Source organism: Microcebus murinus, chromosome 6 (assembly GCF_040939455.1).
Source record: "Microcebus murinus isolate Inina chromosome 6, M.murinus_Inina_mat1.0, whole genome shotgun sequence".
NCBI lineage: Eukaryota > Metazoa > Chordata > Mammalia > Primates > Cheirogaleidae > Microcebus > Microcebus murinus.
In genome coordinates, this window is record NC_134109.1 from 13,165,589 (window position 1) to 13,180,167 (window position 14,579).

General features: G+C 35.3%; 1 protein-coding gene across 2 annotated transcripts in view; it reads left to right on the forward strand.

The window, feature by feature from the left end:
- The window catches only part of PPP4R3A (protein phosphatase 4 regulatory subunit 3A), a 46,378-nt gene extending 36,893 nt beyond the window's left edge, over positions 1-9,485 (forward strand). For both annotated transcript variants that reach the window (XM_012773927.3, XM_012773928.2), the window contains exons 11-15: positions 4,437-4,606; positions 5,429-5,571; positions 6,241-6,431; positions 6,892-7,118; positions 8,761-9,485. In XM_012773927.3, coding sequence (XP_012629381.1) covers positions 4,437-4,606; positions 5,429-5,571; positions 6,241-6,431; positions 6,892-7,118; positions 8,761-8,874 — 845 coding nt within the window. In that variant the 3' untranslated portion in view covers positions 8,875-9,485. The remainder of the gene's footprint in view (positions 1-4,436; positions 4,607-5,428; positions 5,572-6,240; positions 6,432-6,891; positions 7,119-8,760) is intronic.
- The last annotated feature ends 5,094 nt before the right edge of the window (positions 9,486-14,579 follow it).

The following is a 14,579-nucleotide window of genomic DNA, read 5'->3' on the forward strand; positions in this document are numbered from 1 at the left end:
AAGAGAAAAAGAGAAAAACAAATATGCTACAGAGACAGTATATGGCCTACAAAGCCTAAAATATGTGCTCTGTGGGCCTTTATGGAAATTGCAGACTCTTTTAGAACAACAGATAGTTTTCTAACAAAATTGTTCTTAGTTGTACATAAGTTTTTCAAAAATTGACTTTCACAGTGTTCTTAAGACCCCAATTTGTAGTAGTAAAACATATTTCTGAGTTAGAATCAGGTTAATCCAGAATGTTCTTAAGCATGCAGCAGCCAGACTTCTTAGGTAATAAGTTTCCATATTTAAACTATCCTTATTGGTGAGTTGGCAGACCAAATTTAGGGGAATAAGTCTCAATAAAAGATGTCTGCTGGTAACTGACTTTTGCCTTTTGGTTTTTAAAGGTAAGTTTGGGTGTTTTGTTGTTTTTTGAAGACATCATAGTCACCTACTAATTAGAGACCTGGATGTCTCCATTTTTGCTATCTTTAATTTACTTCATTTTAAATTATTTTGCTTAATTGATTTTTTAGATGTCCTTAAATTATAAAATTGTAAACTATAAAAACAATTATAAATTAAAAACTCATTAAATTATAAAACATTTTTATAATTTAAGGATGTTTCTGTTTTAATCTATCAACATTTTATCTTTAAAATAGTATATTGGAAATAAGTTTGCTTACATTCATTAAATTTCCTATAAGGTTGACATATTCATTTGCCTTATATACTTATCACAGAAAAAGTGAGAGCGCTAAAGCCAAGTTTAGAGGGAGTTCATAACTCTTTGAATTGTTCTTCTGTGTCAACATAGAGGGTTTTGTTCAAGTGTAGTAAAGGGAGTTTGTGAACAGATGGAACAGAATGGGAAAACTGAATAAATAAGTTTAAATAGTTTTAACAAATATATTAAACACCTACCTGTCATGTTTCATTGATTGTAAAATGTGCAGTTTTATACGTTTATCACCTCTGAAATCAAGGTGAGTCTTAAAATTTATGGCATGTCATAATCACTTTGTTTCCTTAGTAATAGAAAAAAATAAAGTTGTAATCAGTGGCATGTTAGATTCAAGTATGATGTATACTTGATATACTAGAAAAATGAAGTTGATTAATACCTGGATTCAGCTTTCAAGGGAATCAGAATTCATTAGGAGGGAAAGGTCGTGTGAAAATTAAAATACAACACAATCACTATATTGAGGTGTGTTTGGAAACATAGTGAAAATAATTTATTATAATTAGGCAAACCAGGAAGATTTTACACAAAGTGGGTAATTCGAGTTGTATCTTCATCATTGGAGAGTGTGGCATTCTTGGTTGAATACAGTTAAGGTGTTAAGTATAAAAAAAGTGTGATGTATGGGTTTGCTAGATAGGACCAGTGACTCCAGTGGAGAGTGTCAGGCTATACAGATGAAAGGGAAGGCCTTTACTTTAGTTAAGTTCCTTATTTTGTTTTGCTTGCAGTATTATAAAAAAAATTCTCATGATGTTAATGAGAACTATGGAGAGAATAATTACAAGTAAATAAAAGTTTATATTATCAGAAACTAAGTACACTAGCAGAATCTTCATTATGTTTTCTTATTGTTGATATATTCCTAACTGAATCAGGCTATTGTTAAACCTAACTCTTTCTCAAATGTCTTTTCAGTGTACCTCTCTCCCCAGGGTTATGAACATGAGTATCTTCTTAGAGAAGATGCCAGTTATAGGAAGAAGTTCTTTAGGACTGGCTTTATAACATACAGTAGGAGTTTTTATCAAGGATTTCTAAAAACTAAATATAGATTTGGGGAAATTTAAGATATTTGTGGTTCTTTCAAGAAAAGTATACGTTGAAATAAAATATTAGGTAAAGTATTTTTTAAGGAAGGGTTTTATAGATATTTAAGTTTAGGTATACACATGTAAGTACAAATGATAATGAGCAGTTAAATGTAAACAGTTTGGGGATTTAGGGAGCCTTTTATTTTTTATATCTGCTGCCACTTAATTAGCATACTTTGTCATATTTAAAGACAATTAATAAAGTTGTAGGTGAGGCCAGCAGTTCTTTTCTAAATTCAGTCTTTACAGGTTAGATATCTGTTCCATCAGTCTACTCACTTGGCCTTTTCAAGATTCTTGGCTCTTACATTGTAACCCTTTAGCTCATGCTTTTATGTTGTTTGGGGTTTTTTTGTTTTTGTTAAACATATGGAAATTTGAAAAAGGAATGAAATGAAAACTTTATTGTAGAGGCTTTTATTCAGCTACCAGTAGTAACATAAAAGACAAAAAGTCTCAAACTTAACTACAGGAGATTTCATGTCGGGAAGGTAAAGATGAATAATTTTTTCAAAGAAATATTTGAAACTAAGTACAAGAGGTTTCTGGAATGTTAAAAAAGCTTAGAGATGTGAGTGGAAGCAGAGTGCACTGTACATTGAAAATCCAGTGGTTATGCCAACTTTGTCTATCCCCAAAGCATCCTCTCCTTTAAGTGACTTGACTTCAGAGAACTCACTGGTTAAATTTTGAAAGCAACTTTTGTTCGCCAACAAACAGTGGTTGGATATTTTTGATGCAGGTTTCTTCTCAGGGATGGGTTTGAGTGGAAATAACACAGAGTTGTTGATAAAAATAAATGAGGGCAAATGGAAATGGGGACCAAACCAGAAAGACCACTAGAACTGCCTTCTATCTACACCAGCAATTTCTGGATAGAAGTGCTCTTAAAGAAGTGTAATAATACCATCTGCATACCCTGGACTTAGGGAATTCCAGGAAGTTTTTCACTTTCCTAGGAATTGCACTCAGACCAGAGGGGTCAGGGAGTGCGTGTTATGGTAGGACACAAGTCTCCACAAAGCCGGTGAAGTAGGAGTACTAATTCTTTAAATACTACTACTCTTGTCTTTATTACTAAAAGTTTGAAATGTGGCCTCTTAGCATGAGCTCTAAAGCATTGATTTTTATTCCTAACAAATGGAACTGCTTGCTCTAAGTTACTTTGTCAATTAATTTATTTTTTTAAACCTGAGAATATTTTTTTTTATTTCAGCATATTATGGGGGTACAAATGTTAAGGTTATGTATATTGCCCATGCCCCCCCTCTCCCCAAAACCTGAGAATATTGTTTTGGGAAACCAGACCCTTGTTAGGCTTTGACTTACCACACACACAGAAAGATGCCTCATTGTTTAAAATGTCTTATTTCACCATGCTTATGTTTTTAAAAATATTCAGTAGTTTAAAAATAAAATGCAATTTATTATTCTATAAACTATAATATTTTGAAACTCCCTGCCCAGAGTGTTTCTTTAGAAAGATACACTCTTAAATAAGTTGCATTGTTAAGGCAGTTTATAATCAACTGTACCTAATTGGGCATTCACTTGTGGACCTCTTTTCTGCCAACTAAAGAAAAATTGAGCTGCTTTACTCCTCTGCCTTCCCACCCAGAAACCGTGTCAGCATGGTTGCCTGGCTACCTGCTCATGAAGGACTTGATTAATAACAAATTGGCAATTTAACGAGCCACTTCTATGATCTCCAAAGAAACCAAAATACAAACACAATATTTAATCTTGCCAACCGAAGACGATGTGACTGCATGAAGTGAGTATGCTTTTTTGAACTGTTTACAATAACTGGGGCATTAACTTACTGATAATTCCACTTAGGTAAAGAGGGCTTTGTTGAAGTCTAGCTGTCTGAGTATATTTGGATCTTGATGAATGGTGACTTCAGTTAACTCCCCATACCTCAAGATGTAAATATACCTTTTAATCCGTAAGTTAAAGCCTAATTAATTGTAAAAAGAAAAACTAGGAAAAATTAAAAAGCATACTCGCTACAATATAGAGGACCACATATTTTTAATATTATCCTCTAAATTTATTTCTAAACTATGGGAAGGCAAATTTTGGGCCACACAGATTTTTATGTGTTTATAGCATTTCTATAAGCACATCCACAAATAAATAAATGCAAACCCATGAACTCTGATGCACATGATAAAGAGTGTCCATAAATATTGAAAACCAGATTATACAGTGGATTGCCCTAATAAAATAATAGTTTTAATTGTTTTTAAGGTATACATAAAAGGATATGTTGAATTTTTTCATCTTAAGTAGTATGATAGGTTCATTCATCTAAACTTATTTCTGATATGAATTATATTTTGGTCATTAGTAACTGGTTTATTTCTGGAATTTTCTCTGGCTTTCTAGGACTTGTGTTCTATGATGACATCTACTACTTATAGAATACACTTCTTTGATAACACTTTCATAATCCTTATCTTCAGGTTCACATTTCTGGAAGTGCTAACATCACTGTGCACGAAGAATTACTGATATGTGTTAAACAGGTTTTTGGGGGTTTTGATTTTTGGTAAGACTATGGAAGTGTGGTATGTGATTTAAACAGCAATGCCTCTGTGTTTCAGGTGCCCTTCGTTTTAAGAGAAAGATTATTGGATTAAAAGATGAGTTTTACAACCGCTACATAATGAAAAGTTTTTTGTTTGAACCAGTAGTGAAAGCATTTCTCAACAATGGATCCCGCTACAATCTGATGAACTCTGCCATAATAGAGATGTTTGAATTTATTAGAGTGGTAGGTTCTGTATTTTTTAGTCAGAATTTTGGTTTTAATTGTTTGAGAACATTGAATATGCATTACTGGTATTTTGGCTTCAGAACATTTGGAGAGAATTTTAAAAAGAAAAACCAATATACCAAAAGCCTGTGAGAGATTTGATTGAACGTAATAAAAACCAAAATAATCTTTCAGCAGCTGTGCATCCTTTATAGAATGGTTTGAAAACTGATTTAACACTATTTTGGTAATCATTTTAATAAAGTAAAAACGTACAGTTGACAGATAAGCATTTGAATGTGTTTCTTTCATGGGTTTCTGAAGAACAATTTCATAATAGACTTTTCGTCAGTCTTTAGTACTGTAATAAGCTAGTGGATCTCAAACATTGGTGCTATGTAAAATCTATAGCATGATTTATTTTTAATTGTAAAATATATTTAACATAAAACTTGCCATTTTAATTATTTTTAAGTGTATAATTCAGTGGCGTTAAGTACATTCACATTATTGTGCAACCATCACCGTCTATCTCCAGAGCTTTTCTGTGGTATACTTTAAAAAATATATATATGCCCAGATCCCATCCCAGACTTCTGGAGTCAGAACCACCTAGGGTGGAACATGGGCAATTATTTGGAAAGACTCACAGAGAAATCCAGGACTACTGTAGTAGCCAGTGTATGTTATTCACATTTTCATTGCTTGATTATCTCTAAGATTGTGTAATTTATGAATTAAAAATTATTTTTGTTGCATTTTATGAATTAGCTAAATTAAGCTTCATCTTGCTAAAATAACATTTTACTACCATTTTTTCATTATAATTTTTTTCTATAGGAAGATATAAAATCATTAACTGCTCACGTAATTGAAAATTACTGGAAAGCACTGGAAGATGTAGATTATGTACAGACATTTAAAGGATTAAAACTGAGATTTGAACAACAAAGAGAAAGGCAAGATAATCCTAAACTTGATAGGTAAGTTACATATGTTTGAACCTGTTCACTCAACGTCAATTGTGTGGTGGCAGCTTTTTAGTTTGTTTGATATTAGGGAAGGGGGAAGTAGGCAGCTAGTGAACATAAGTTGTAGTTTTCTATAAAGGTCAACATAAAAGTTTTCCTGAAGGTGTGGGGGGATATTAGTATGATCTTCAGACCCTCAGGCATATATTAAGCTAAATATTGAAAAAGAAACTCTTACATGGCATATAAGCCACTTACGAGGCTTCAGGTGTTGAAAATAAAATCAAATATTATCTTTTATGTTTTGAATGTATGTTTTATTAAGGTTACAAATTCTAAAAAATCTTGTGTGTCTTTCTGAATACCTGCATTTACATTAATAGTACATTTTCAAATTGAAAATTATTACTTATTAATTCCCAGTGTTAGCAGTTGAATAGTGACCTGTAACAGTACAATTTTGATAGCAAGGAGTTTGATTCCACTAATACTAGATATGGTGGGGTGTGTTTCTTTGATTACATGTTTGATAAAATCTGGTTTCCATCAGTCTCTATGTGTTTATATCTGTTCATCCCCATTAACCTATTAAGAGTATATCTAATTTTAGAGCAATACTTGAAGACTAGCTAAATAAAAATCCTTATATGAGTATATTTACTTTGTTCTCTTTACTCATAGCATGCGCTCCATTCTGAGGAATCATAGATACCGAAGAGATGCCAGAACACTAGAAGATGAAGAAGAGATGTGGTTTAACACAGATGAAGATGACATGGAAGACGGAGAAGCTGTAGTATCTCCATCTGACAAAACTAAAAACGATGATGATATTATGGATCCGATAAGTAAATTCATGGAAAGGAAGAAACGTATGTTGAAAAAATGGGCAAGAAAAAAATGAAGGCCTTCTCACTCTAGTTTTATTCTCTATTTCCTGACAAAATGATTAGTATCTACTTGGAATGTATGGTGACATAGATTTTAAAGATTCCATTGCTTTATAGGATGTGCCTGAATTAATGGCTCTGTTGTAAAGGTATAGACTAAATTTTCTTAATTTGAGTTGAGTTAAGTATAAGGAACATAGTATTTCAAGAAGAGTGGAATACAGAATATGATACTGAAGGTTTCATTTCTTCTCCGGAATAAAATCCAATGGATATAATGATACTTAGTGTTTTCATAAGCTTTGTTCATAAATTGAACTTCAGTGTTTCTCCCCTGAAAAGGAGTATGCTGGTTAAATGTGTTTTAGTGTCAGGCCTTTTGGAGGAATTTAAAGAAGAATAAGTACAGGCAAACAACTATTGACAATGTTCTCGTTTTTAGTAAAAGAAAGTGAAGAAAAGGAGGTGCTTCTGAAAACAAATCTTTCTGGACGGCAGAGCCCAAGTTTCAAGCTTTCCCTATCCAGTGGAACAAAGACTAACCTCACCAGCCAGTCATCTGCAGCAAACCTGCCTGGTTCTCCAGGCTCACCCGGATCCCCAGGGTCTCCAGGCTCTCCTGGATCCGTCCCTAAAAATACATCTCAGACGGCAGCTATTACTACAAAGGTACATTTTTCACTTCCTGGGCTCCCATTTTGCCCTTTTTTCCTCTTTAAGCTTTCTCAACAATGACTGTTGTGATTGGGACTCCCCTTTGGTTACTGCCTTCTGGAACTGACTTAACATTTGTGAGCTAGATAACCAGTCCCGTCCCATCCTCCTCCCCCATCACACCAGAACTTATCAAAATGTTGAGAAATTTCTGAAAGTTTTTTATGACCGATACAAAAATCCAAATAAATATATTCTTTTTTTATTTTTTTGCAAGCATGAAACGAAGTTTATTGAGGAAGGTCAAGATAGGTTTACAGAGTAAGAGCAAGATATGTTTGCCACAGAACAGCAAACAGACCTCTTGTCATAACAAAAAGGCCTGAAATACATTCTTTTGGTATTTTGCATTTTAGAATTACAGCTTTAGATTTTTATGTCAAGACATTACAGGCATTTTAAATTTTCAGTTATTCTTTAGTCAGATATCTCAGTTAATACCCAGGTAGAGACTTTGGGAGAAAGATAACCTAAATATCTGGATACTCCTAACTATACTTTTGCCAACCAAGGTTTATTTTTTTAAAAAAATTAACCATCTACTATAACTAACATTTCATATAAGAAATGTTTTAATAATAAAAATGTAAAAAAAGGCATAATCTTAGAATAAAACCAGTTAACTTGGTTGCTGTATTCTATGCCTTTTTTCCTTTTGAGGTATAAAGCATATTAATTACTGGGCTATCAGTTAAAAGACTGGCTTTTGGGAATCACTGATTTAAATTAGGAATCTAATGCCCGATCACAGTCTTTTACTGTCCTGTGAGCAGGAGGCTCCTACGGACTAAAAAGTGAATCTGGCCGGGCGTGGTGGCTCACACCTGTAATCCTAGCACTTTGGGAGGCCGAGGCGGGCGGATTGCTCAAGGTCAGGAGTTCGAAACCAGCCTGAGCAAGACCCCGTCTCTACCAAAAATAGAAATAAATTAATTGACCAACTAAAAATATATATACAAAAAATTAGCCGGGCATGGTGGTGCATGCCTGTAGTCCCAGCTACTCGGGAGGCTGAGGCAGTAGGATCGCTGAGCCCAGGAGATTGAGGTTGCTGTGAGCCAAGCTGACGCCACGACACTCACTCTAGCCTGGGCAACAAAGTGAGACTTTGTCTCAAAAAAAAATAAATAAAAAATAAAAAGTGAATCTGAGACATGCTGAAATGAAGGGCAGGCTGAGGGCAGAGCATTGTAAAGTTTTCCATGGCCAGCTAAATATCGAGAGCTGCAGCAGTTTCTGGTGAAGGAGCAGGGCTACAAGGAAGCCTGGATGAAATAATGAGGAAGAGACAATGCAGAATTGTTTTCCTAACCTCTGATAGCTTGTCTGCCCTCATTTCTGGTGGTCTGTTTATCTTCTGCAGTTTTCATTTTGGTAATATTTTAGTCTTCCATGTTTTAAAAAGATATTAATGTGCTGTTAAGTCTTGAAATGTTTTAATTCAGTACTGTTCCTATCTCCTGGGTGATTAGCTAGGATTTATAAACTAAAGATTTTTGTTTTAATCTGAGGTAACTTAAAAGTTTTTACTTAAAACACACAGGTATTTTAAAATTAGTGTGTTGTTTTCTGTTCTTTAATCCTTATTTCTGAACAGGGAGGCCTCGTGGGTCTGGTAGATTATCCTGATGATGATGATGATGATGACGATGAGGATGAAGACAAGGAAGATGCGCTACCATTGTCAAAGAAAGCAAAATTTGATTCATAATAATAGCAACTGCCTACGATCAGTACCTGTTGAAAAAAACTGGTTCTCTACCCCTCCCCCTTACAAAATCCACAACAAAGTGCAGTGGTCTCTTGTGAATGACTGACACAGATCAGCCTCGCACACTTGGCTTCTGCTCATCAAGTGCCAATTGAACGGAGCAGGAGGAGGGGATATCATACATTGAGGGGAAGACTTAAACCTTTGAGCTCTCCAGCTTGGACCACACATTGCCCTTTTCTCAGGGAAGGAAATGGAAACAAAAAGCCAACAGGGCAGGGGTTTTGTAAGTGGAACTCTGGATTGACTGGTCAGTTGCTACAATCAGAATATGCTTTCTTGGACCATGTTTAAGACTCAGAAGAATGGGCCTTTCTGCCATAATTCTTCACTAGTTAAGAATGCCAGCAGTTTCTTTGTACAAAGAGACCTGCCTTTAAAATCGTACATTCTGAACATTTTAGTCAAGCTACAAGTTTGGAAAACCTCTGTGGGGGAGGGGCGAATATAAAGTTTCCTCTTTTTTATCTGTTCCCTTTGCCCTTCAAACTGCAGATTTTTTTTTAAGTGGGGATTTGTCCCTGCTTGATTAAAGATTGAGTGGAATTCTAGATGTGGTCAATTGTGTCATAATTTTTTTGTTTCATTTTGTTTTTGATTTTTTTTTCCTCCCCTGAGTGTATGCTTAGTTGTTGAATATATATATTTGGGACCATTAAAACTTTTTTTGATGTAATATAACCTAACGTTGTGCTGGTACCTGTTTTACCATGTGTAATTTTTGTTCTACATCACAGTTCTTAATTTGTTTAGAGTTTTATGAAAGATGGTATAGTTTTTATTGACAAAAGCAAAGTAATCTTACAACTATGTGCATACAAAAGCAATACTATTTTGTGACTAAATATTTTATATTAAAATTTACATCAGCAACTGTCTTGAGAATTCAGGGAAATAGAGTGGAATTTACAACTTCAACAGTTTTGTTAAACCTAGAAACGTGAAATTAGTATTCCAAAGAGATTCTGAAATTTCATACCTTGGGGAAATGACGGTACATTAAATCAAAATTGAGGATGGATGATTTAAAAATAACATATTTGACTTTTGAATAATAAAAAGAAAAGTGAAGAGTAAGAGAAATTGTATTAGTTGTATGTTTCTTGTGTTTTTTTTCTTTTTTTAAAAATTACTCCGTTTGGAATACCAGTTTGAGTTGTAAGTGGTGGTTCCTAAGTAAATAACCTGGCCAGAGGACCATCAGATATCACCTTATGAAGACAGTATTTTTTTCTTCTTCCAGTCACCTCAGAGCTTGAAGAAAGTAAGCTTATTTTTAAATAGGTTCTTTTTGTTGTCTTAGACGCGATCACATTCTTTCAAGGAAATAAAAAATAATTCCACATACCCTCACTTTTTTAAGTGAACAATTTAGAACTCATTGAATGTAATAACATTTGCAAATGTGAATCAAACTTCATATCCAGGAAAGGATACTATTCTGAGTATCATATACTTTAACTGAGTATGTAGCAAGCACTGTGTGCTTCTATTAATATCTTAGCTTTTCTTATTCCTCAATAAATTCTAATTGTACCAAAATCAAAGCTATATTGAATAGTTTAATAGAAATTGAGAAAGTGATAATTTGCTAGTTAGAAAAGAGTTTTATTATTGGCTGATCAATTTTTTTTAACGAGAAACTTTGGGTATATCGTTAACTAACTCAAGAGATTAAGTGTATTTCACTAGAATATATAGTTCTATTCCAAGTCACAAGTTTTGGCTATTAATAATTGAAGTTAACTTGTCTTGCAAATAAAGAGAAGAAAAACTTAACAGGGTCTAAGTCAATTATATCTTCCTTTGTTACCTAGAAAGTCCCAAGTCAAGTAATGTGCCTTAAATATACAATTTAAACTGTCCTTTCTGACTGATTTTTGAAACACTTACTTTTCTTGGTATTCTAATGACTCTTGGATAGAGGTAAGAAGCATCACTTGCTTTCATAAATTGTGGCTTATTATATGAAAAAATAGGTATTAATTATTGGCCTTTTCCAGTTGAGATGCCTTTTTATTGTAGGCTGTTGTATTCCCTTAACTATTGGTGATTATGGTTCCTGAAACAGAAACTTGATAGCTTACAACAGAAATGAGTTCTAAAATAGCTTGTCATCTCATGGAGGAATACTGTTAGCACGAAATTGCTAGAAATACAACACTTGAATTGACATAGTTCCATCTGTCTCAAAAGTCCGTGCTCTTTATCATAGATGCTATTCTGGTAACTGATGTGAATACAGGTATAAACTATTTTCTACTTTAATATTACCAATTGGTTCTTTTGCTTATTTTGTAATGTTTAAAATGAAAAACAAAAGTTTCACCTCCCAAAGTGATGATTCAACAATTTCTAGCAAAGAGATAACATAATTACTGCAGGAAACACCTTGACATCCTGTCTTGTCCAGAGATGCTAACCTGGCATTTTTCAATAGAATGATGTCTGATGGTTTTCCTCTGCCCAGTCGTACTCAGATCCTATATGAAATTTTCCCCAGAAAACTCGAATTTGCAAGTCAATTTCTGTGAATTTGGAAATGAAGGGAAGGCATGGGTCAGGGAAAATTCCAACTGCTGTTTTTGTTCTCCATTGATTTAAGTAAGCAGTGGTCTTTGTTTGTTAAGACTGCAAGATTAGAACAGCAATAAGTTTGTTTAAGCTGGAATATTTTAAGTGGGAAACTTTTCAGGTCAACAGATTTCTAGTGTTTATCATGAATAACTTAAAACAGCATTGTCAAAGTTCCTTTTGGAGGAGTATTTAGGAATTCTTTTCTCTCTTTGGCCTTAATGCCTCATCATGGCTTGTTAAAGTGATAAATCTGAAAGAATATTGTAGAAAGCCTCTTCAAATAGATAACTACTGGAGTAGTCTTGTTTCTTAAAATAGTTGTAGTTGGAGACAAAACTTTGCTTGACTTTTTCAGTCTCCCAGATAAAAAGTGCTTTTATAGACTCATAGGAAATAGTGGTCATGAACATGGTGTAACATGAGTTTTTGTTTAGCTTCCTCCTACCCCCCACCATTTCAAAGAAACTGCTCTGGTGTAAGTCACATCCTACCTGCTAATTCAGTGGACTCATTTCCATTTTTATGTTATTTGACACTCAGGCAGCATTGGCTACCAACCACTGTCTTTTTTTTCTTATAAGTTCATAGACACCACTAAGAATACTGTCTTCTTGATACCTTCCTCTTGCTTTCAATACTAGCATGTGCTTTATTTAATACGGTTAATGTCCTTTTTCCCCCCAGCTCAGCCTCCCAAAGTGCTAGGATTACAGGTGTGAGCCACAGTCTGTCTGTTGGATGGTCCCCTTCCTTACCCCTTAAATGCCAGGACTCCCTAGGGTTCTATCTTGGGCACTCTCTTCTTCCCGAGCTCCAGCCAAAGCAATCTTAAAAGGACAAAGTTGCAGCCCAGGTGTGGTGGCTCATGCCTGTAATCCTGGCACTGGGGGAGGCTAAGGATGGAGGATTGCTTGAGACCAGCCTAGGCAACACAACCAGACTATCTCTACAAAAACTTAAACAAATTAACCGGGTGGTGGTGGTATATACCTATAGTCCTAGCTACCTGGGAGGCTGAAGGAAGAGGATTGCTTGAGCCCAGGAGTTTGAGGCTGCAATGAGCTATGATCACATCACTGAACAGCCTGGGTGACAGAATGAGTCTTTGTCTCTAGTCTCCAATAAATAAAGCTGGCTGGAGGCATTACACTACCTGGTTTCAAAATATTTTACAAAGCCATAGTAACCAAAACATCATGGTACTGGCATAAAAAACAGACACGTAGACCAATGGAACAGAATAGAGAATCTAGAAATAAATTTTGTATTTACAGCCAACTGAGTTTTAACAGAGGTGCCAAGAACATACACTGGGGAAAGGACAGTCCATTCAATATATGATGCTGGGAGAACTGGATATCCATATGCAGAAGAATAAAACTAGACCCTTATCTTTCACCATATACAAAAATAAAGTCAAAATGGATCAAAGACTTGTGAAACCTGAAACTATGAAACTACTAGAAGAAAACATTGGGGAAATGCTCCAGGATGTTGGTCTGGCTAAAAGTTTTTTTGAGTAAGACTTCAAAAGCACAGGAAGCAATAGCAAAAAATAGACAAACGAGATTACATCAAGCTAAGAAGCTTCTCCACAGCCAAGCAAACAATCAAAACAGTAAAAAGACAACCCACAGAATGGGAGAAAATACTTGCAAACTATCCATCTGACAAGGGATTAATAACCAGAATATATAAGTAACTCAATAGCAACAAAACAATCTGATTAAAAAATGGGCAAATGGGCCGGGCGCTGTGGCTCACGCCTGTAATCCTAGCTCTTGGGAGGCCGAGGCGGGCGGATTGCTCAAGGTCAGGAGTTCAAAACCAGCCTGAGCAAGAGCGAGACCCCGTCTCTACTATAAATAGAAAGAAATTAATTGGCCAACTGATATATATATAAAAAAATTAGCCGGGCATGGTGGCGCATGCCTGTAGTCCCAGCTACCCGGGAGGCTGAGGCAGAAGGATCACTCAAGCCCAGAAGTTTGAGGTTGCTGTGAGCTAGGCTGACGCCACGGCACTCACTCTAGCCTGGGCAACAAAGCGAGACTCTGTCTCAAAAAAAAAAAAAAAAAAAAATGGGCAAATGGTGTGAATAGACATTTCTCAAAAGAAGACATACAAATGATCAGTAAGCATGCAAAATGCTCAACATCCTTAATCATCAGAAAAATGCAAATCAAAACCACAATGAGCTTTTGTCAAAAAGGGATTAATGAATGCTGGCGAGAATGAATAGATGAGGGAACTCTCATACGCTATTGGGAATATGAAGTAGTACAGCCACTAGGGAAAACTAAAAACAGAACTACCATGTGATCCAGCAATCGCTCTCCTAGGTATATATCCAAAATAAAGGAAATCAATATATTAAAGAGATAATCACACTCTTTTGTTTATTACAGTACTACTCACAATGGCTAAAATGTGAAATTAACCTAAGTACCCAACGGTGGATGAATGGATAAATAAAAGGTGGTATATACACACAATGGAATATTATTCTGCCATTAAAAAGAATGGAATTCTGCCATTTATAGCAACATATATGAAGTTGGAGGTTATTATGTTAAGTGAAGCCAAGCATAGAAAGACAATGTTGCATGTTCCCACTCATCTGTAGGAGCCAAGAAAGAGGATGATTGGTGGTTACCGTAGGGCGAGGGGGAGGAACTTTAAAAACATCTAAGTGACTAGCACTCTGAGAGGCTGAGGCCGGCGGATTGCTCGAGGTCAGGAGTTTGAAACCAGCCTGAGCAAGACTGAGACTCATCTCTACTAAAAATAGAAACAAATTAATTGGCCACTTAAAAGTATATATATGTATTAAAAAAAATTAGCCAGGCATGGTGGCGCATGTCTGTAGTCCCAGCTACTCGGGAGGCTGAGGTAAGAGGATCGCTTGAGCCCAGGAGTTTGAGGTTGCTGTGAGCTAGGCTGACGCCATGGCACTCACTCTAGCCTGGGCAACAAAGTGAGACTCTGTCTCATAAAAAACACAAAACATCTAAGTGAAAGACGCAGGTCACAAAGGACCCCAATCTAATATGACTATAATCATATTA